This window comes from Oryzias latipes, chromosome 19 (genome assembly GCF_053564925.1).
Source record: "Oryzias latipes strain Hd-rR chromosome 19, Olatipes_Hd-rR_3.1".
NCBI lineage: Eukaryota > Metazoa > Chordata > Actinopteri > Beloniformes > Adrianichthyidae > Oryzias > Oryzias latipes.
Genome location: NC_136255.1, coordinates 4,767,413 through 4,789,739, shown reverse-complemented (window position 1 = coordinate 4,789,739; position 22,327 = coordinate 4,767,413). Strand labels below are relative to the sequence as shown.

The 22,327-nt window shown below is 42.1% G+C and overlaps 2 protein-coding genes across 2 annotated transcripts in view; both read right to left on the bottom strand.

The window, feature by feature from the left end:
- LOC101168994 (putative uncharacterized protein MYH16) overlaps nucleotides 1-4,710 on the bottom strand; it is a 59,271-nt gene extending 54,561 nt beyond the window's left edge. Inside the window, exon 1 of the mRNA XM_011488463.4 lies at nucleotides 4,519-4,710. Coding sequence (XP_011486765.1) covers nucleotides 4,519-4,596 — 78 coding nt within the window. The 5' untranslated portion in view covers nucleotides 4,597-4,710. The remainder of the gene's footprint in view (nucleotides 1-4,518) is intronic.
- A 7,783-nt stretch (nucleotides 4,711-12,493) lies between these two features.
- Nucleotides 12,494-19,841, bottom strand: pts (6-pyruvoyltetrahydropterin synthase). Its single transcript, XM_004080672.4, has 6 exons — nucleotides 19,682-19,841; nucleotides 13,830-13,909; nucleotides 13,732-13,754; nucleotides 13,604-13,660; nucleotides 13,439-13,509; nucleotides 12,494-13,354 (listed from the first exon to the last, which is right to left on the bottom strand). The coding sequence occupies exons 1-6, from the start codon at nucleotides 19,768-19,770 to the stop codon at nucleotides 13,231-13,233; spliced, it is 444 nt and encodes a 147-aa protein (XP_004080720.1). The 5' UTR covers nucleotides 19,771-19,841; the 3' UTR covers nucleotides 12,494-13,230.
- Nucleotides 19,842-22,327: the final 2,486 nt, after the last annotated feature.

Below are 22,327 nucleotides of genomic sequence, written 5' to 3'. Positions count from 1 at the left end.
TGAAAACACATTTTCATGAGCTCTCTGACTGTTGCACAATGGAAGCAGATATCAACACCACATGGACTGTTTATGACTTTGTTGATGACTTTCTAAGGCACACAGTTGTCTTTGCTTTGTGGATCTCTGGCTGCTGTTTCTGCCAGCATGTCTCTGGAAGCTGTCCCTGATTTACGCCTCTCCATCCCTTTGTCATCGTCATCATGATCTTCATCATCATCTTCCAAAGCTTCCAGGCCTGTTTCTAACCTGTCCTACTTTACTTTGTGAAAGGAACGTCCATGGTCTACTTCCTGCACCACCCGAGGTCCACAGTCACTACATAGACTGGTTCATTTTGATGAGTTAGCATTATGGATGAGACTGACATTTTGATTATGTTTTTGTCTGTTTGTGACTTATAAAAACGTGTTTTTAAACCTACTTTTTTGTCATAAACCAAAACAGTCAAAAGCCATTGTCTTTCAAATTAAAACTGTCAATCTGCCTTTTTTCGTGATGGCGAAAACTATATGTCGCCTATCTTTTATATCACAATCTGACATTGTAATGAAGGAACAAAGTCAAAGAACAGTGAAAAGATTTAGGAGTATGACTTTGCTAGAAGAACAAAAAACTGAAATGGTTTTCATCTATAATCTCTGCACACATTATTCTAACAGGGGGCACAGGAGCCTATCTCAGCTGTAAAAGGGGAAAAGTGGGGTAAACCCTGGACAGGTCTGAACCACAACAGAGGAAGGAAACCACACTCAACATCACACACCTAGTCCTAAGTAGGAATTCATCGTACTATGAATTACTTAGAGCAGTGGTCCCCAACCACCGGGCGGTCCGCGGGACACTTGGCACCGGGCCGCGGACCGGTACCAGGCTGCGGGAAATTTTGGCATGCACCGGGACGCACAGAAAGAAAAAATAATTTCCATTTTATTGTTTTTTCTTTAGAAAAAAACGTTTTATTTTGAAAAGTGACCGGATTCTCTCTGTTACATCCGTCACACTTAACGCACGTCAAAGTCGCGACACCAAACATCACGTGATACACCCCGCTAAAATTAAACCCAAACAACCAAAATGAGCAAAAAACAAACTTCTTTAGAAAGTTGCTTTGAGGAGGGGAAACGCTCCAATGAAGGGACAGAAGAGGAACCTGCACCCGCTGAAAAAGGGAAATCTGCCTTTAACAGGCAGTATCAAAAAACCTATTTAAAATATGGATTTATCGCTACGGGCAATTCCCACGCACCAAACCCGCTGTGCGTAATATGCGGTGACCGACTCTCCAATGAGGCGATGAAGCCTTCAAAATTGCTTCGCCACTTGGAGAAAAAGCACCCCACGGTAAAAGACAAGCCTTTGGAGTATTTTCAAAGGAAAAAACGTGAACATGAAGGGCAGAAGCAGTTACTGATGGCCACCACGTCAGCGAATGCGAGTGCACTGAGAGCATCATGTTTGGTGGCTAAACGTATTGCTAAGGCAAGAAGCCATTCACTATTGGTGAAGACCTTATTCTACCCGCTGCCAAAGACATTTGCCGTGAACCTCTAGGAGAGGGTGCTGTTAAAAAGATTTCACAGGTGCCTCTTTCAGCGAGCACCGTCACTCGGCGCATTGAAGAAATAGCAGAGGACATTGAGACATAGCTGTTGGGGAGAATTAATAATTCACCTTGGTGTGCTCTCCAGGTTGACGAGTCAACAGATATTGACAACAAGGCACTACTTCTTGTTTATGTGCGATATCTTTACCAGGAGGATACGCAGGAACATATGTTGTGTGCACTATCGTTGCCAACGAAAACTACAGCTGCAGAACTATTCAAGTCGCTGAATGATTATATGTCAGGTAAACTAAACTGGTCCTTTTGTGTCGGCATATGCACAGATGGAGCTGCTGCCATGACTGGACGGCTGTCTGGTTTAACTGCTCGGATCAAGTGTCATTCACAGGGAAATGCTGGCTAGCCGAAAAATGCCACAGGAGCCGAGAGACGTACTGAATGATGTGGTTAAAGTCATCAACCACATTAAAGCACACGCCCTTAATTCGCGCCTGTTTGAACAGCTTTGTGAACAGACGGATGCGGACCACAGACGCCTTCTCTTATATGCGGAGATAAGATGGTTATCCCGAGGGAGATCGCTGGCCAGAGTATTTGAATTACGAAAGCTGCTGCAGAGATTTCTCTCTGAAAGAGAGTCACCGCTGGCGTCACACTTCAGCGATGAGGAATTGATCACAAAACCGGCTTACTTGTGCGACATATTCAACCTGCTCAATGAACTGAACTTGTCACTTCAAGGAAAAATGACAACTATCTTCAAGTCAGCAGATAAAATAGCCGCATTCAAAGCCAAACTGCATTTGTGGCGACAGTGTGTGAGCAGAGGCGCATTTGGCATGTTTCAGGGCTACCTCCCAACCACAGAAGATCCACGAACTGCCAAGGAATGGATCCGCAACCCATTTGTCAGCAAACCGGGTGAATCCAGTATGTCGATGTGTGAAGAAGATCAACTGCTGGGGATCGCAAATGACGGGGACCTTAAACATCTGTTCAAGACATCAACTCTGCCGTTGTTCTGGATGAAAGTCATGGCAGAATACCCCGAGATCACCACAACAGCACTGAAAAACCCTGTTACCATTTCCAACATCGTATCTGTGTGAAGCTGGGTTTTCTGCAGTGACGGCAACCAAAACCAAATTACGGAGCAGAGTGGACCTAAGTAACACACTTCGGGTATCATTGTCTCCCATAACCCCAAGATGGGACCGTCTCGTTGCAGCCAAACAAGCTCAGGGCTCCCACTGACTCTGTGCTGCTGTGATTAGCGAGCATTTACATGCACTTTTTGTGTTGTCTTATTTTGAAGGGATGTTTAAACATTACCATAGCAACCAGAGTGTGTCACATTGGGTTGGGGTAGAAACGATGTTGCTCATGTGATGTTCTGTTGTTGGTGTGACGTTAAGAGGACACCGCTAATAAAGTTGCACATGATTACACAGTGGATTTACGTTCATTATTATTATTGTTATTATTATTACTGAAGAGAAAATACCACCCCGGTCCACGGTAAACGTCATAATTGACCCCGATTTGTTTCTTAAGCATTGGAACCGTACATGGGTTGACCCATTCAGGTGCTGCAGGTTTTTGGATGGTCCGGGCCCGTGGAGGCTCATATAGAGGAGTTCGGCCAAGGCTCGTACGGGCACCTTAAGGGGCATCAGAAAATGGAACAAATTGTTGAGCGTGTGGTAAGGCTATAGTCACACACACTTATGATGTACGGGTGATGTTGTCAAACGGTGCCCTTACATCACACTAATCATTAGAAAAGCGCGAGTACTGACTTCTTACTGAGTGCACACAAATGCCTGGCAAAGCATAGACCACATTTTAAAGTTGTTTATTGTTTTTTACTTCAGTCGGACATTTCTAGACATTTGTTCATTCGTGCATCTTCTAGGATTAATAGAAAGCTGCTTAAAGTACAGTATTTTCTGCACGATAGGGCACAGTTTGTAATCTGCAGCGCCTCAAATATGGATCAATTCTGTTGTGTTTACTGATGTCACTGATACACAGAGCTCTGTCAAAATGTCAGTCTGTTTTTTTTGTTTTTTCGAGTTCCAATCAAAGTTGGGTGTTATTGTAAAAAAGCTAACGCTGCTAACGTGTAGCGATGTTGGACTGTGTTTGTTTTACACGTTACTAAAAAGGTTAGGGGTTAGCATAGTCACAGTAACATTTGTTTTAACGCTATGTGTCTGTTTTTTTACCTGTTACAAACAAGGTAGGGAGTCACAAGTATTGTGAACATGCTAACACGGCTAACGTGTAGCGATGTTGGACTGTGTTTGTTTTACACGTTACTAAAAAGGTTAGGGGTTAGCTTAGTCACAGTAACATTTGTTTTAACGCTATGAGTCTGTTTTTTTACCTGTTACAAACAAGGTAGGGAGTCACAAGTATTGTGAACATGCTAACACGGCTAACATGTAGTGTGTTACAAACAAGTTCTAGAATTCCTGTTAATAAGTTCTGACTGATTTACAGATTTATCTTTGACTCTTTTGTTTCTGCTTAATGCACCGTAGAGTTGGGTGCACCTTGTTTATGTCAAACGTTTGAAAATAAACCATTCATTGGCGATGCACCTTATAATGTGGAGCACCCTATAGTGCGGAAAATGCGGTAGCCTATCTAAGAGATGCTATTGTCTCAGAAAATTCCGGATCTGAAGTAGTATCAGTCAAAGTCTTTCACCAGCACCAGGTGAATGGGACACTTTCAGACATGACATGAAGACATATTTACGTTTGCACCTGAAGACACAGAAGCCAGGACAGGTCCGGCTCTCTGACACCCCCTGCTGCCACAAAGAGTTGATGGAAGGTGTGAGTCTGCAGAGACTCGCTCTGCAAACACACTCCAGAGAACTCAAATGGAACGAAAGGAAAAAGTGAAGCAGCATTGAAGAGAAGGAGCAGCGGGCTTCTTACCAGGGTGGCTCTTTGTGCGGCGATGGTGGGCCGGTACTGGCGAAAGTCAGTCTGGATAACGCACACTCTCTTTTCCATCTTCACGGCCCGCAGCCTCCCATGCTGTCTTTACCTAAAAAGCTCGGGGGAGGAAGTGAGGCATGTGCGAGAGTGTGTGTGCTCTTCAGGCTGGGGGAGTGTGTAGGAGCGAGTGTTGTGATACCTGACCCTGAGAGGAGCCCAGAGGAGGGAGGGAGCAGCGAGAGAACATGAACGAGCTTGATCACCGTCACATCTCCAACCGCAGCAGCACATTCTGGTTGGATCCCTTGTGCTGTCTTGTGGGGTCTAGATGACCCACTCCCAAAGTTAACGTGCCTCCAAGGCAGTGCGCTGAACCTTTTTTCTTCAATGATTTTGATCTTTACTGGTGTCCATTGATTACATGAAATCCTCACCACCTTTGTTATGGTAGGGATAACGCGTCAATGTAACGGTGGGGTCATCTGGACCCCACAAGATAGCACAAGGGTTAACAGCAAAATGGTACATCCTGAAATCTCTGCATTTCAAAAATACATTCAATGAAACATGGCAACAATTCATTTTGCTCTATGTTGACACTAAGAGCCTTTTTGGGGTTGTTAACAGTCATTCAGCAGACACTTGGGTGCTTTTGATAAGAGCACAGTGGTGAACTAGTAAAACCTTAGCGTCGACTGTCTGACGAATTGTCTGCAGGTGAAAAATTGTCTAACCTGTACGGGAAATGCAGATGGCTTGGTGAGCCCACAGGAAATATCAAGAACGTACAGAGTGCTCGGGGAACCTGTAGCTCAAAAATGTTCATGCAACTTCTGCAGGCATGCTGAAAACAACAGGTCATTGCGAATACTTAAACAACACGCAAGAGTAAATATTGGTAAAGCAGGTACGATTTATTTTCTTTGTTTAACCCCCCCATCCGGAACACTTCATGCATGCAGCATTCAGGCGTGGTCAGTAAAAGGTCAGTACTTGCACCTTAGTAACAACTCAAACTGCATGGAAGTTGGGATTTGAACCCAGCCTGGATTTGAACCAGAGCCTTCTCGCTCTATCAGAGTGAGTGTCTCTCCACCCTAGTCCTCGGGGCACACTGTCCTTCATGTTTTCCATGTTGCCCTGCCTGTGCAAACCTGAGGCAGTGACAGTGATAGTCATCAAAGGCAAGTGTGTTTGAGCAGGGTTGGATGCAGGACAAAATGTAGGACAGTGTTGGAAAACACTGCTCTGACACTTTAATTTGATCATGACAAAAAATACTTTTATTCTGACCATTTGTAACAATCTTAACCCTTGTGCTATCCTATGGGGTCCAGATGACCCGATCCTTACAATGACGTGTTCTCCCCACCATGACAAAGATGGATAAAGGTGGAAAGATCTCATGTAATCCATGGAAACCAAGATCACAAATCATTGAAGAAAAAAGGTTCAGCGCACTGTTTAGTGGGTCTAGATGACCCCACTCCCAATGTTTAAGTGCCTAGGATAGCACAAGGGTTACACATATATGTATTTTCTGAGATTTCAACTAAGATGATGCATTCTGTCTTTATAGGTGTAAAAAGATGCTCAATTTGGGTTGTTAATTACCATCGAAACAGTTTTAAATGTGTCCATTTTAAGGTGGCTTTACCCGAGTTCCTGTTTCTATGTTGTTTTGCTTTCTCTATTTTTTAAGGTGGTATAAGTGTATTGTTTGTTTACCAGCTTCATTTACTATTATTCAAATGATTTCAAAGAGAAAGTGTAAAAGTCTGAATTGGGTGAGGAGGGAAACCCCAAGTTTGAGTCCCTGGGGCCCCTGGGGGTCTTAATCCTGCTTTAATACTGGATCAACAGTCTTTCTTCTAGTACTCCATAGAGCCATTTTCATAACTGATATGTTTTAACATAGTTTCCCTTTTTGATTAATTTTATATTTTAACAACATTTCAACATTGGGGTAAAAACTGACAATTTGGTTTCTTTTTTAACTTTGGTCATTTGAAAAATTGCACAAAAAAAAGCAACAGCATAAAATTAAATAAATGCCTGGTTTTTATTACTGTCAGATTACAGTTGGGGAAACTAAGAGTGTTAGGCTGCTTTCATAGTTGGATTGACCCATGTTCCTCAAACGACAATGCTAACAAATGGGACACCTTCATTCTATTCGTTTTGCTTTCTGAGCGTTCTGCAAAAACAAACAAAAACAGAAGAGGATCAAGCCGCTGGAAAATGATTTGCAAGTAAAGCTGATCATTACGGTTCGCTCAGACATTTGGAAACTTTTCAATGAATGCCCCTTTTTGTTTTGAATTCCCTTTTTGTTGCGCATTCAAACAACCAATTTTAATGAAAAGTCCATATAAACGGTCGTGCCACTCACACTCACGTTCACTCATAGCTACATACACTTTTAGGCTGTACATACAAAATTTGTGGCCAATGAGTGAGTTGCAAATCAAACCAGGTCAAACTTTGACCAATCAGGGACTTGGATTTGTTAGTGACATATAGGTGGCCCTTTAAATTCACCAAATGTTTTTGAAAATTGATCATGGAGGAGAAATTAATAATTGTTGTTTGTACCTGGCCAGAATTATATGATACTAAATCATTCTGAAATCATTCACCAAATCATTCACCAAAAATCAACTGTAGGTGGCGTACATGCGCCACTTAACGGTAAAAAAGAAAAAGAAGAAGCTCCTCCCTGTGTGAACTCCATGGGCTATACTCGTGTGCAAGAACCTGCATGTAGCACATTCTTAACTGTGTCACAAGTGTCTGTGGCTTAAAACTATGACTCTTGCCCTTCAGCAGACCACAGCTCATCTATTTGGTCCTCACCAGAGTCCAGCTGAGCTTTTCACAAAAGGACAGTGGATAAATGATGCTTGTGTGCATCAAATCTAACAGTACTTAGACTGGGCCGCTGTGTAAAGTAGGACTTTCAGACAAATTTAAAACCAACTGCTAAAAGTCAACTGACTGGCTCAGTAATCTATGCTTTGTTGTCTTGTTGTTAAAGTGTGCCTCATTAAAAAAGCTGCCTGCACAGACACTTGAGTTTCAAAACCTGTTATCATTGTCCTGAATGCAAGAAGACTCGTGGAGCAGCAAGTCTTTGTGGCAGGTAAGCCACAGCCAAGTCACAAAGAGGTCATTCAAAACCCTGAGCGCTGCCTGTGTGTGGGAGTTCACTGAGGGAGTGAACAAACTCAGAGCAAATGAACCACCATTGTTTGGTTGGTAAGGTAGATGACAGTGTGATCACAGACTGCAGACTTTTGGTCAATGGTTCCTCTTGAAACATCATTGTGTGTTTAGATAGCTTCTGTAGGGCTTCCCTGTGATAGGTTATCTATAACTGTCTTTTTCTAAGTCACACAAGAGGCGGCACAATGGAGAAAGTGGTCTTAAGCAGAGCATTTGCAAGAGGCTTTGTCAGTGGATTATGTCCAAAACCTGCAGAAGGGTTTGGACCAGGAAGAGCTCTGAGAGATTGAAGGTTAAACAGCACACATCGAGGACATGGCTGTTCACGTGATAGGTGTGCACGCCTCGTGTGAAGCCTGACTCTTCGAAATTGGAAAATCCGATTGTAGTTTGTGTGGACTTCCCACAGGCACCTTTGTATCATGTGTCTACCTCTCTGTGCAGCATTTGTGTGTCAGTAACGATCCAGTGCTAGCATCTCCTTCATGATTAAAGTGTGGAGTAAGAACATCGTTGGACAGCATCACGCATATGTCCTTATAGTGTGCAACTCGCATCAATCTTCCAAATACTTCCAAACACACTTACGGCATGCCCGCAAGGGTACGATCCATTTTCATGTCGTCCCTCATGGTGGTCATAGAGAACTGTAGCTTTCCTTGAGCTTTAGTCACATGACCTGTATGGATGCTGTGAGCGTTTGGGTTGTCCTTACCGATGGAAAGTCGTAGAGGAGGTGTGTCTTACAGTTCCCTTCAGGCTCGTACGACCACCTTAAGAGACGTCATGAAAACTAAACATACCGCTGTGTGCATGCAGTAAGTGTAATGTGAACTATTTGTAGGGATAACGTAAGTTGCACGCAATTGTGACATACAGGTGATGCTGTCCATCGGTGATCTCTCTCCACACTTTAATCATTAATGAGGTGTGAGCACTGACTGCACACAAATACCGTACACATGAAGTGGACACATGATACGTACTGTAAGTTCCTGTAGGACGTCCACACAAACCACGCACTGATTTTCTAATTTATAACAATCAGGCTTCATGCGGAGCCCGCATTTATCACGTAAACATCACTCAAGGGCTCCTTGCAAAGTCCACAGGATTTGGTGGAGGGAAAAAAACGGTACGACACGCCTACGTCTCCCCTACTTCCCCCTTACTTACCCTTGTGTGTTGTACAAGTGTTTGCTACAACCTATCGCCCACAACTTGTATGAAGAAAAAATTGCACACAAACAATTTTCCTCTATGTGCTCACTTAGTGGTCTACGACCTTGTGTGACCTGTACACGTTTGCCCATTTTTTTCACCTGCAGACAGATCGTTTCTAGCCGTAAGGGCAGTTGATCTTGAGACTTTAGTAGTCTATTAAATTCCTGTTAATGTTTTGTGCAGCACGCCACTGATGGCTGGTTCTTTACGTTGGGCACCTCTTTATTTATTTTAATGTATTGGGGGGGGGCGTTGGTTCATTGCTGTGTTCAGGTGTTTTTTTGGTAAAATATGGCTGCTTTGTTTGAAAGCTTTGTTTTTGTTTTTATAATGTGCTCTGGTCCAAAAAGAAATTATGTAACCAGGGAAAATCCCTGTAAAAATTGCCAACTGGTATTCATGTGGAAGAAAGCAGGTTTTAAGATGGATAAGTCTCATAATAAGGTGCTCCTTTCCCCTCCCACAGGGCTTAATTCCTCTGCCATTTTTTCCTGAATGTGTCAATGTGTCAGTCAGCCCACAGCTCACTAAAGACTCCTGGCTGAAGGCGGTAGGAAATCACGCACAAAATGATGAGTTTACCTTGCAACAGAGGGGGAAAATAAAATCAAAGCAGAGGATAATTTACCTGGTTTTATCTTGCAGGTATTAAAGCAACAGATCGTTGACGTTTTTAATAAAACTGACAGTGGAAACTCAGGGTTAGGATGACAGTTCTGTTTTGTTGAGCGGATACATGCATGTGTTCAGAGCTCAAGAATTTGACCTTTTGCTCAAGAAACACGGTGTGAACGTCAAAGTCAATTTAACGTTACCTGAACACACGTCGTCCCTTTAGTTTTTCTTACATTGAGAATGACAAAAAAAAGTAATTTATCTTTTTTTTCAATCTTTTTTTAGTCATTATGTTTTATAATCTTTGAAATTGGCCACCAGCAGGACACTAAGATCCAGAAGATCAACTCTACCAGGACAGAATCAATGGAGCATGGAGACAACTACCTTGAAGAAAGGGAGGCCTTCTGAATCTAGGCAGTGCGGTGAACCAACAGAGAGGAACGGACATGGACATAAAAACCTGCATCCAACATCTGGATGCGTACCAAGATTCGCCTGTTCAACTCAAACATCAAAGCTGCCCTGCTGTACGGAACTAAAACATGGAGAACAACACAAACCACCATCAAGAGATCACAGACGTTGAGTAATTCCTGTCTGAGTAGAATCCCCAAGGTCTACTGGCCGGAAATGGTCCAAGAGCTGTAACAAAGAACAAGCCACACGCCAGTGGAGAAAGAAATGAGATGGAAAAGACGAGGTTGGATCGGCCCCACCCCGAGGAAAACCAGCATCACCCGTCAGGTCCTGACCTGAAATCCTCAGAGTAGGAGAGAAAGAGGAAGACAGAGAAACAGGTGGAGAAGAGACTCACCGTCCCTGGAGGGAGGTGGAAATGATCACCAAGGACAAAAGACGATGGCGGAGGGTTGTTGAATGCCTGTGTCCAATCAGGTCTAAAAAGCCTTACTAAGTAATTTTCTATCATTTTACTGCACTAACTGCTACTCCTCCTTTAATTTCAACATTTAAACTGTTGCTTTGATGAAAAGATGAAAAGGTGACAGAAAAAATAACATTTGATGGAACTATTGTGTAATTCTGGCTTTAAAACAACTTTCCTGAAGAAGGAGCTCGAATTTTTGATCACAATCATTATTTTGTGGTTTGATTCCTCTGGATCTGAGAAGATTTGATATAAGATGAGATAGGATAAGATAAGATAAGATAAGATAAGATAAGATAAGATAAGATAAGATAAGATAAGATAAGATAAGATAAGCCACAGAAAAAATGTTTTCCTGTGATGCCCTGTCATATCTGTGCTCACGTTTGCTTAGATGTTATTTCAGGAATAGAAACTCTTGAACTGCTCTTCCAACAGCAAATAGAGTTTTGGATTACAGACTAAAGAGAAAACAGAGTTCCACAATGCGGTAAGATAATAACCACCTGTTGACGTGATCCAGTTGCCTTCCATCACTGGTCCCTGTGAAATTGGGCTTTATATGAAGTGCATGACCTCACCGCTGGAACCTGTGTTTATTTTTTGTGTGACTTTGCCTGCTGTGGTGTGTTCGCAGCATCCAACCCCCACCTCCACCCCCTGGATGACACACATTTGGGGAATTTGATTAATTAAAGGCTTAAGCTGAATTCTGACAAACGGATTAAAAACTCTGGTTCAGACAGAGAGGCTACTGTTGTCGAGCATGTGTGCGGCATGTTCTGCTCTACAGGCTAAAACAGTGAGGTGTGTGTGTGTGGAGGGGGGGGGGGGGGTCAGCAAACACCTGGAGCTGTTTAAATAGGTGGAGGATGCAGGATCCATTTCACACCTTCATTTGGATTGCTTTCATACTTCAAGGAGATCAGAGACTGAAGCGGACTAAACCAACTTCAGGTTCAACAGCTGCCCCTGGGGGGAGACTATTGCTGGTATTGGTCCTGTCAAAAGGCAAACCATTAGATTATAAGACTGGCAAACCGTAGTGGCTGACATAGGCTCCAGCAACCCAGTAACCCTGAAAAGGATTAATTTGGTTTGGGAAACACATGGATGGATGGAGGAACTGTGGTCTAGGAATAATAAAGAATATTAAAAGGGTAGTTTTGTATTCAAAATCATCATTTCTGTTTTCTTTTATAATTTATCTGCGTTGTTGTCGATCGTATATTTGCAGTAATCTGCTGCTACTAGAATTTTATTCATTCAGTTTGTTTATTCATTCAAACAAGACTTATGTAGTTTTTGTTTGCTTAAAAAATTGGTTGAAAAGACGGATTTCTATTATTCTTGCTTAATAAAATCAAGAACAGATTTTTTTAAATAGATGTATACACCCAGATCAGCTGAAATTGGTTTAATCTAGTTTAACAATAACTACAGGTTTTTGTTTTTATTTTTTTGAATATGCTATTTTTTGTACCTTGCCATCTTTTAACTCTCATTTACCAACAAGTGCACCCAGCTTTTTAGGGATCATTGTGTAATTTGAATTATGCACAAAATAAACATTTAAAGAGTTTTCAATTTCATTTTTAAAACAAACTGTCTTGTTTGTATGAATAAAAAACAAACACCAGTGAAAATTTCTGATCCTGAATGTTAACCAAGCTGGGGAAGTTTGATTTGAAATGAAGCTGCGCCCCCTAGTGACCTATTAGCGCCAACACACGTTTCTGTCCAATATCTGGAGATGATCAGATGATCAATGAACTTCATCAGTAACCGATATTTTATCCACACATACAAAACAAAAAAATAAAGACTCGAGCTTTTTTCCAATAAGAAAACCTGATTTTTTTCTAAATTAACAAGAATGTGAAGGTAGATTTCGCACTTTTACATTTTTTTTAACAGTGAAGCATATTAGCAAATACAGCAAAAGAAGCAGAAATGAGAACTGCACTGTCAAGTTTCACAGAAAAAAAGCATCAAGACTACTGAAGAACACTACAGAAGCACAACATCACAGCATTTTTATTAACGGAAATGACAGGTTTAAAGAAAGAAATGGAAACTATTGGCGTCTGAACAAGACAGAAAAAGCTTGAGAGCTCAACAGGTCATTTAAGCTCAACAGCACTCAAAAGCAGCGCTATTACAGAGGACTGGGATGAGCCCAGAGAAAATTACATTCATCCAATGTTCAGCAGAGGCTTTTGGTCACAGGGAGACAAAGGTCATCGACAGTGAAAGAAAGCTCTTTGAGGGAAACAGTCTAAAACAAGAACCAATAGCAGCCCTACTACCTCTGCGGATCGCTCCAAAAAAAGGACCTGGATTGGGCTACAAGTCTTTGTAGACTTGTAAATATTTGTGAACACAAAAAAAAAAATCAGAGAAATGAGCACCGGACCGAACTGTTCTCAATCATGGAGTCCCGCAAACTGACAGGAAGATGCAGAATCAATAAATACTTTATTGTTTTCCATCTTGGAAACCTACAGAGGCAGGAACTCTGTCTGTGAGTCACAGCGCCCCCTGCCTCAGTACTGATGTAAACACAGAGTTCATTTTCTGTATTTGCAGAATTACTAAATAAAACATTGGGTTTGTGTCACAATTATTGGAATGTAAATGATGTGGATCTCAAAAAAAATAATTTTAAAAAAGGATTTTTTTTTTTTGCCCGAGTTAGCAGCCGGGATGAGTCAGCAAACAGATCCGAAGCACTTCTGCGGCGGCGAAAGCAGAGTTTACTCTCCCCGATAGACGACGATGTTCTTATCCGTCTCATGAATCTTGATCTCATAGAGCTGACCGGGGGGAAGGACCTTCACCATGTTGTCCCAAATGTAAACAGCCAGGTTTTCTGTGGTGCTGAGAATCCGGGAGCACAAAGACAAAGAAATCTTACTAAGAAAATAAAAGAAGATGTTTAAAAAAGTTTGGAAAGTTTCATACCTCACAACAGTGGCAAAGTAAGGAACGTCCTTGTCCAGGTTTTTATGGTCCAGAGGAATCATGATGACCTCCTGTAGGTGGAAACAGGCAAAAAAAAGTTCCTTAAAAAGAAGTTTGTTCTTTTAAAAAGAACATTTTAAGACGGCCAGGTAAAGATGGAGTCACCTCGATGCACCTCTTCAGGTCTGTAAGGTTCATGACCATCCCGGTCACGCGGTCAATCTGAAACAGGTTTGATGTCAATCAGAAACAGGGTTTCATTGGTCTCTTGTGTGTTATTCCAACATGCTCACCTTTCCCCGGACGGTGACCTCCACTGTGAAAGAAAGCACACCACAGTGAGCAGACTCATGACTTTACATCCATCATGCTTACAGGAAACCACAATGACCTGTGTAGTTGTGTCCATGACCGTTGGGGTTGTTGCACTTCCCATAAACCTTTGCGTTCTCCTCGTCGCTCAGGTGAACGCTGGAACAGATTCAAACAGTAAGAGGCAGATTCTTGGGTTTAGATTCAGTTTAATCATATGATAGCTTGAACATGTAAACTGTAATATTCCGACCACTAGGTGTCACTGTGATTTGATAAGATACCTAGTCTCGCGGGATTTTGTGGAATAGGTGTGAGATTCAAGATGGTGGAAGTAAAACAGTGAATGTGACAGTTTCCCGGCCTGGATTGTGATTTATTCAATTTAAATCAAAGTTCTTTAACCAAGAACATTACATGGTGTCAGAATAGCGGATTTTCTGTCAACCCTGTCTACAAATGGAGTCCTACGGCGTTCCTATCCCGAGGATGGACTGGGATTGCTCGAACCTTCCAGAAGCGTGGAGGAAATTCCGACAGCATGCAGAGCTGATGTTCACCGGACCTCTGCGTGAAAAGGATGAGGCAGATAAGTGCAGCTATCTACTATTATGGGTTGGAGAAAAAGGACGTGATGTTTATAACACGTGGAACCTAACAGCAGATGAAGCTAAAAAGCTACAGACGTACTATGACAAGTACACTGAATATATCACACCGAAGGCTAACCCTATATACGCCAGGTACAAGTTCCACCAACAGATGCAGGGTGAACATGAGACTTTTGAGCAGTTTGTCACCGAATTGAAGTTATTAGTTAAGGACTGTGGCTACCCTAACAGTGATGAAATGGTTCGTGATCGCATCGTTTTTGGCACAAACTCTCCTTCTGTGCGCGAAAAGCTTCTCAACCAAGGGGCGGAGCTTACTTTGGACAAAGCTATCGACATAGCACGATCCCATGACCTTGCAAAGCAGCAGTTAAAGACAATGGGAAGCGCCAAAGAGCACAGTCACCAGGACACGCTTCATGCAGTCTCCAGAAAGCAGTACAGATCTGCTACACCACAGAATGCTGTAAGGCATAAAGATGAGACAGGTGCCTACAAGATATGCAGCCAGTGTGCACGGCAACACAGCCAAAAAGACACGTGCCCAGCGAAAGGAAAGCAATGCATAAAGTGCAAAAAGTTTAATCATTTTGCAAAGGCCTGCAGATCGAAAATTCCTTTCCAGCATAAACCTCGCCACAAGATGTTACATTCAGTGGGAGAAAGCAAGAACAGTCATCAGTCAAGTGATGAAGAGACAGGACTGTACATTGACAGCATAACAATCGAAAATGAAGGCCAAAGTAATGAACAAGCCTACGCAGATTTGGAGCTTGGCTCACCATCTCGCAAAGTTAGATTTAAAGTAGATACTGGGGCACAAGCTAACACAATTCCAGCAAACCTTTTTCAAACATTATTTCATAATGTCATGTTGCGACCGGCAAACCACAGACTACGGTGGACACTCCCTAAATGTGGATGGTACATGCAAATTAAGATGTAAACACAAGGACCAATCACTGATGTTGGATTTCCATGTTGTTGACACAAATTCACCACCAGTTTTGGCAATGAAAGCCTGCAGAGACTTAAACCTGATTAAAATAGTGATGACAGTAACAAAGGAAAAAGATCGACACAGGTTCGCAGAACATCTTGGAGGAGTTTAAAGATGTGTTTCAGGGCATAGGAGTGTTTCCAGGGGAATGCAATATTCATGTTGATGCAGAAGTAACACCAGTTGTGTGTCCTCCCCGCAGAATACCTTTTGCTCTGCGGAGTAAACTTAAAGAAGAGCTCGAAAGCATGGAGAAGAATGGCATCATTTGCAAAGTCACTGAACCAACAGCGTGGGTGAATGCACTTGTTGTTGTCGAAAAACCAAAATCAGGAAACCTCAGAGTCTGTCTAGACCCCAGACCACTAAACAAGGCAATTCAGAGACCTTATTACCCACTTCCCACACTTGAGGACGTCACAGCAAAGCTTGCAGGAGCAAAATATTTCAGTGTGTTAGATGCCAGATCAGGCTACTGGAACATCAAACTAAGTCATGAATCTTCTCTGTTAACCACATTTAACACTGTGTTTGGTAGATACCGCTTCCTCAGGCTACCATTTGGCATCATCTCAGCGCAGGATGAGTTCCAGAGGCGTGTGGATGAGACTTACGAGGGTCTTGACGGTGTCGCTGCCATAGTGGACGACGTTCTGGTTTTTGGCAAAACCAAGCAGGAACACGATCGCAACCTCAGAGCAATGTTGCAGCGCACAAGAGAAAGAGGTGTGAAGCTTAATCCTGACAAATGCCGCATCTCTGTGCAGGAGGTAAGCTACTTCGGACACACATTATCACACGAAGGTTTAAAACCGGACCCACAGAAAATAAAAGCAGTTCAAGAAATGCAAGCACCGCAGAACAAGACAGAGTTGGAAACAGTTCTCGGTATGTTCACATATCTGGCCAGGTTTGCACCACATCTTTCAGAAGTCAATGCACCACTGCGACTACTGCTGAAAGAGGACAATGATTTTAAATGGGATGCAGCTCAAGACAGAGCATTTCAGCGGATGAAAGACCTGATAACACAGGAGCCAGGTCCAGTTCTAGCTTATTTCGACCCCCAGAAAGAGTTACGTCTCCAAGTTGATGCTTCTAAAAGTGGACTAGGTGCAGTTATGCTCCAGGAGGGCAAACCAGTTGCCTACGCGTCAAAATCTCTCAACAAGACAGAACAAAACTATGCGCAGATCGAAAAAGAATTATATGCAGTGCTTTTCGGCTGCAAGCGTTTTCATGAGTACATTTATGGAAGGAAAGTCGTTGTAGAGTCAGACCACAAGCCCTTGGAGTCAATCATAAAGAAACCCCTCGCTGTTGCTCCACCACGGCTACAGAGAATGATTTTACAGCTCCAGAGATATGACATCGGCATAACCCACCTACCTGGAAAAGACATACCAGTCGCCGATACGTTGTCTCGCAAAGCCATTCCATATGAGGACCAAACATTAAACGAGGGAATGGAAGCCCAGGTGCATGCAGTCATGAGCAACGTTGCAGTCAGTGTCAAAAGACTAACGGAAATCAAAGAGGTCACTTCCAAGGATCCACAGCTCACCACTTTAAAAAAGATTATCCTTGATGGCTGGCCAGAAACAAGATCATCATGCCCACACAACATTCAGGAATACTGGAACTACAGAGATGAGATCTGTGAGTTTGATGTAATTTTATTTAAAGGCGAGAAAATAATAATTCCACAGGCACTGAGAAAAGCCATGATTGATCGTATCCATTCAAGTCACATGGGAATCGAAAAGAGCAAAAGCAGAGCAAGAGACATTTTGTTTTGGCCCCAAATGGGTAAACAAATCGAAGAAGCAGTTATGACATGTCACATATGCCAAGAGCGCCGCAGCTCAAACCCCAGAGAACCTTTAATGTCACATGCTATACCTGAAAGACCATGGCAAGTGATAGGGACTGACTTGTTTAGTTGGAACTCAAGAGACTACATTGTCATAGTTGACTATTTAAGCAGGTATTTTGAGTTAGAAAGACTTTACAGTTGTACCTCAGCAGCTGTAATTGCCAAACTCAAAGCAGCAATGGCAAGACACGGAATTCCAGAAATCGTCATAAGTGACAATGGACCATGCTACAGATCAAAAGAATTTAGTCAATTTGCAGAGTCATGGGGATTCACACACACCACGACCAGCCCCCACTATCCACAGAGCAACGGACTTGCAGAAAAGACAGTCCAAACTGCAAAACGCATATTGGACAAAGCAAGAGCAGAAGGAAAAGACTCATATCTAAGTTTACTTGAATACAGAAATACCCCAGTTGACAACCTTCACTCACCAGCACAGCTACACATGAGCCGCAGACTACGTTCTATACTTCCCAACACACCTGAGCAGCTGAAGCCACAAGTTACCGGTCAGGAAAGTGTGCGCTTTCAGAGAGAAGTTTGCCAGCAGCGTCAGCAGACATTCTTTAACAAATGTGCTAAACCTCTCACCCCACTATCTGCAGGTACACCCATTTCTTACCAGCAAGAAGATGGTTCCTGGAAATCAGCAACAGTCACCCAACCAGCAAATACAAACAGAAGTTATCACATCACAACTGCTGAAGGACAAACGTTAAGACGAAACAGGCGTCATCTGAGAGAGAGACACTCTGACAGCAAAGAAGTCCAGATCGCAGAAGAAGTACAGCAGCCTGACCTCAGTGTGAAGGACCCGAAGATCAATCAGCCAACAACTGCTGAATCCCAAAGCACAGAGGACACTTTGCCAAATGATCAACCGCCTGTGTATGTCACTAAGTCTGGAAGAGTTGTTAAACCTAAACAAATCTTTGATATGTAAGATGTTTAAATATTTGTCAAAGGTAAAGGAAAATGTTCTCATTATTTCATGTTACCTAGTATGGATGACAAGCAGCTAAGTTTAGTTATTATTATTATTATTTTGAGGTAAACAAAGTCTTATCAAAGTTTACATGATAATGCAGTGCATTATTATTATTTTTTTTTTAGTTTAAGGGGGATGTAATATTCTGACCACTAGGTGTCACTGTGATTTGATAAGATACCTAGTCTCGCGGGATTTTGTGGAATAGGTGTGAGATTCAAGATGGTGGAAGTAAAACAGTGAATGTGACACTTTCCCGGCCTGGATTGTGATTTATTCAATTTAAATCAAAGTTCTTTAACCAAGAACATTACATAAACAAAAACTAATCTGGTGCTTTAAGGAACAATCTGTATATTACGGCTTTCAGCAGTACGCATCACCACAGTATGCACATTAAAACCCAACTTCATTTATCTTTTGATCCATTTCAAGGCCTTCCTAGTGATTTTGTAATTATGATTATGTGGTTTTAAGGCAAAAAAAAATTAAAAATTGTCTTGTTTTGTAGGACATAGTTTCTGTAGAGCGGCAGTAGTTCATTAGAATTTTTTTAGAATTTCACTTCTGAGTTATGAGCAGGACTGTTGGCATGGGGCAACCTCTCCCCCCTTCCCATCACCCATAACTGATAGCTCTCTGTTTACGCTCTCTCCCGCTAGCTTACAGCCCCTTACAACCACAACCTACCTCAAAAAAATGGTGAGCAACCTCAGAGCTATCCGGCTGTACAGTTTTGATTCAGAAATTAGCTCAGATGAGGAAAACAAAGCCGTTCATGGATCTATTTGTCTGCAGGTGGATGCATCAGCATGGAGCAGAGCAGGAAGCTTAAGGCTTGTCTAGTGTTTTTTCTACCTCACAAATATGCTCTTTCTCCCCTGAGTCACATTGATTTGAATAAAAAATGATTAGAAATTTAATTTTGAGCTTAATTTTTTTTTTTGCACGTGTCCTCAATCATCAGAAAAATGTCACAAGAACTTGTTAAAAATACACACAAAAAATGGTCTTCATCAGAGTGGATCTTTATCAAGGTAATGCCCAAAACTAGTTAAAATCACATTTAATAGTTTGGCATTTGTGGATCCCAACTAGCCTCATGTTTTAGTTTGGAGTAGAAATTTGGCCAATAAGTTTATTGCTTTGTCAAATTGCATTGAAATGGAAGTTAAACTGGTGATGGTGGATATCAACTAAGAGTTTTAGGTCAGTGTTTGTTGGTTTGTCTTAAATGACATTTCTTTTCTTTACTGTGAGTGAGTTCTTCTCCTGTGCACATCTGGAGCTTTTATTCCCTGGAATACCGACAGTCCGTGAAGGCATCATGAAACACTAAACTACAATTCCCATGGGAAGGATGCTAACGTTTTAGCTTCAGCATTAAGCAACAGTTCTACCTGTTGAACCGTGTCGGCTTTTATTTTGAAAAACGACCGCAGCGGCTCACCTGTGCAGGCGGTGGCAGGCGCTGAAGCTCTGCAGGCGGGTGATGTAGCCGACGCGCTCCGCCGCGCTGCTGTGCAAGGACCCGGCCATGGTGGAGAGCCGCTGAAGCCGCTCCGTGAGCAGTTTAAGCCGGCTGCTGCCGCGGCGCGCGATTGGTTTAGATCAGGGCGTGGGGGCGGGTCACGTGACCGGCGTGCGTCAAGCTCGAGACGCCTCGCCTTCAGAAAACAGGGGGGGGGATTTTGGCAAATGTTATATTCATAAATGTAAATTTTCTTCATCTTCTATTTTTTCCCCCGTGTTAATCAAACAAATTGAAATGTATATCAGTAACATCTCCAAAAGTCTTAACCAGAAAGCTGTATGTTTATATGAAAGTTGTAGAAACCTTAATGTTTTTATGTAAAATGCATGTAATATGTATGCTCCCCTGGCATATCTGAAGTTCACTTTGTAAAATTGTTATCTGTAGTGTACTTCCGTTTTGTATAATAAAGTTTATTTAAAAAACAGGGGTATTTGAACTGTCCTTCTGATTAGGAAAAATACATAATCAAACTTTTAGTAGAAAGATATAACTTAATATTTCATTAAAAATAAAAATCTTTCATCATCTTAGTCCAGGGTCACACAGGGCCCATCCCAGCTACTGTAGGTCAAAGGTCAGGTACCACCATGTACAAAACATACTTTATGATATTGCAGAGAAACATACCAATTTTACTGATTATTTCATTAAAAGAAATCTCACACTGCTACCAAAAAAACACACATTTTTCTTTCAGAATAAAGACCATAAAAGCATCTTGTTTGCATATTTACTGATATGTTGTCACCCTGTTGGATCCATCAATACCGGTAATTGAATCCTGGGTTGCCAGGTTGGATGTAAGCTGCAACAAATAAAGGTTTACGGTGGAGATGATTGAAAGATTTTGAAGAAGATGCTGATTTGGAACCATCGCCCACATAAACAAAACAGTAATCAAAATTTGTTAACCAGCTAAGATTAGCTGTGTAAATTGTTAATTCATTTTCAGAATTCCATTCAGAATCACAGTGCTGCTGAAGCCTGTTGGACGAAGGCGGAATACGTCCTGGACTAGTCTATCGCAGGATCACACAAATGTTCACACTTAGCCGCAATATAGAGATATCAATGAACCTATGAAGCATGTTTTTGGAATGTGGGAGGAAACCAGAGTTCCAGTAGAAAACGCACACACACATTCATGACTAGACTAAAACAACAAACTTCACACAGAACAAACCCAGCTGGGATTCAAACCAGGGCCTTAGCCGTGAGGGGAAAGTACTAACCACCACCTCAGTGCAGCCTGACGTCTAAATGAAACTTCTGGGGGGATAAAGTTATATTTAAGGTAGAGTTTAACATGTTATTTCTCAAAACTATGTAAAGCTTCAATGAATCCCTGCATACAGGTAACAAGTGGAGGATAAAAGATAGTTTTGAAGAAGTACCAGGTCTGTGAGGAACAGAATTCTTGTTTGAAGATAAATGATTATTTTCTGCTCCGTTATACAAATTCTTTAAAAATCAAACATTGTGATTTCTTACATTCTTCTTTACATACTGTCTCTCACAGTGTTTCCTTGAGGAACATTACAGAGTAAACTCGTTTCATCAAGAGATACAACTTACACTTTCTACAGTAAACTGGCTGTAGTCTGGTTCGGAATCATTGGGTTGCTGGAGCCTACCCAACCACTATTGGGTAAAAGCGGGTTAGAGACGGTTCTCCAAACCATTGCGAGGCCTGTATTTTTAGGAAATAGCCAGACAGACTGGCCTTGCAGGTATTGGGGGGCTGGAGAGCAGTGCTTGTGAAGTACTGCTTCAGATTTAGCTGTAGACTTTAGGAGGACATCATGAGTCCTTTTCCAGACGTTACATGCAAGAGTCTCAAAGGGGGACAAAGCAGTAGAAAGGGTTCAATCCATAAAAGGAAAGATGGTCAAGAGGATAGATATAAAGAGGAAGTGAAGACTCCAAATCTTTTTCGCATGGTCATTCTGACGGTGAGTATGTCTGTGGTAACCTGGCCTTAGGCTAGCTGCAGCCCCCAGAGCATCACACAAATATCTACCACACAGATAAAATATCATTCAGATACAATATCTATAAGATGCAATGTCTCTGGAAAAGTTGTGTGACCTGAAAATGAGGGACAGTTTTTGACAGGAAAATGATGTGAACTGCTTTTCCAAAGCCAGTTCAGTTTTTGTGTCAAAAGATGCAGAAAATATCCATACCAGTGTTTAAGGTTGAACTTTTTGACTTGACAACCTGAAAGAGTGGAGATCATTGGACCGACTGACATTTGTGGGTCACGTATCTGAGCATGGATGTCATGTGAGAGTCACCAGAGCATCTTCTTCTAATAAAACAAGCCCTTCTTTCTTTCATGTGCTTGTCTCCAGAAGCTAATGAGGCTGCACTTGTCCTCCACTGTTGGGTAGTCTGTAACAACTGCTCTGTCTGATCAAATTGTAATGGCGTATCTATTGCCTCTTATTCCACAGTTAGAAACCTAGGGGTTTCTTTCTTGTTCTGGTTTTTCTTTTCTTCTTAACTATTGCTACGGTCGTCTGCCAGTTAGCCTACTTTAGCTCCAACTTATCCTTG

Bases quoted from the DNA above. Each gene is read 5' to 3' on its own strand.
- pts (XM_004080672.4), bottom strand. From the start codon at position 19,770: ATGGCCGGGTCCTTGCACAGCAGCGCGGCGGAGCGCGTCGGCTACATC. The intron at 13,755-13,829 runs GTCATTGTGGTT...TTTCTTTCACAG, and splicing joins TCATGGACACAACTACACAG to TGGAGGTCACCGTCCGGGGA. The intron at 13,355-13,438 runs GTATGAAACTTT...CCGGATTCTCAG, and splicing joins TACTTTGCCACTGTTGTGAG to CACCACAGAAAACCTGGCTG.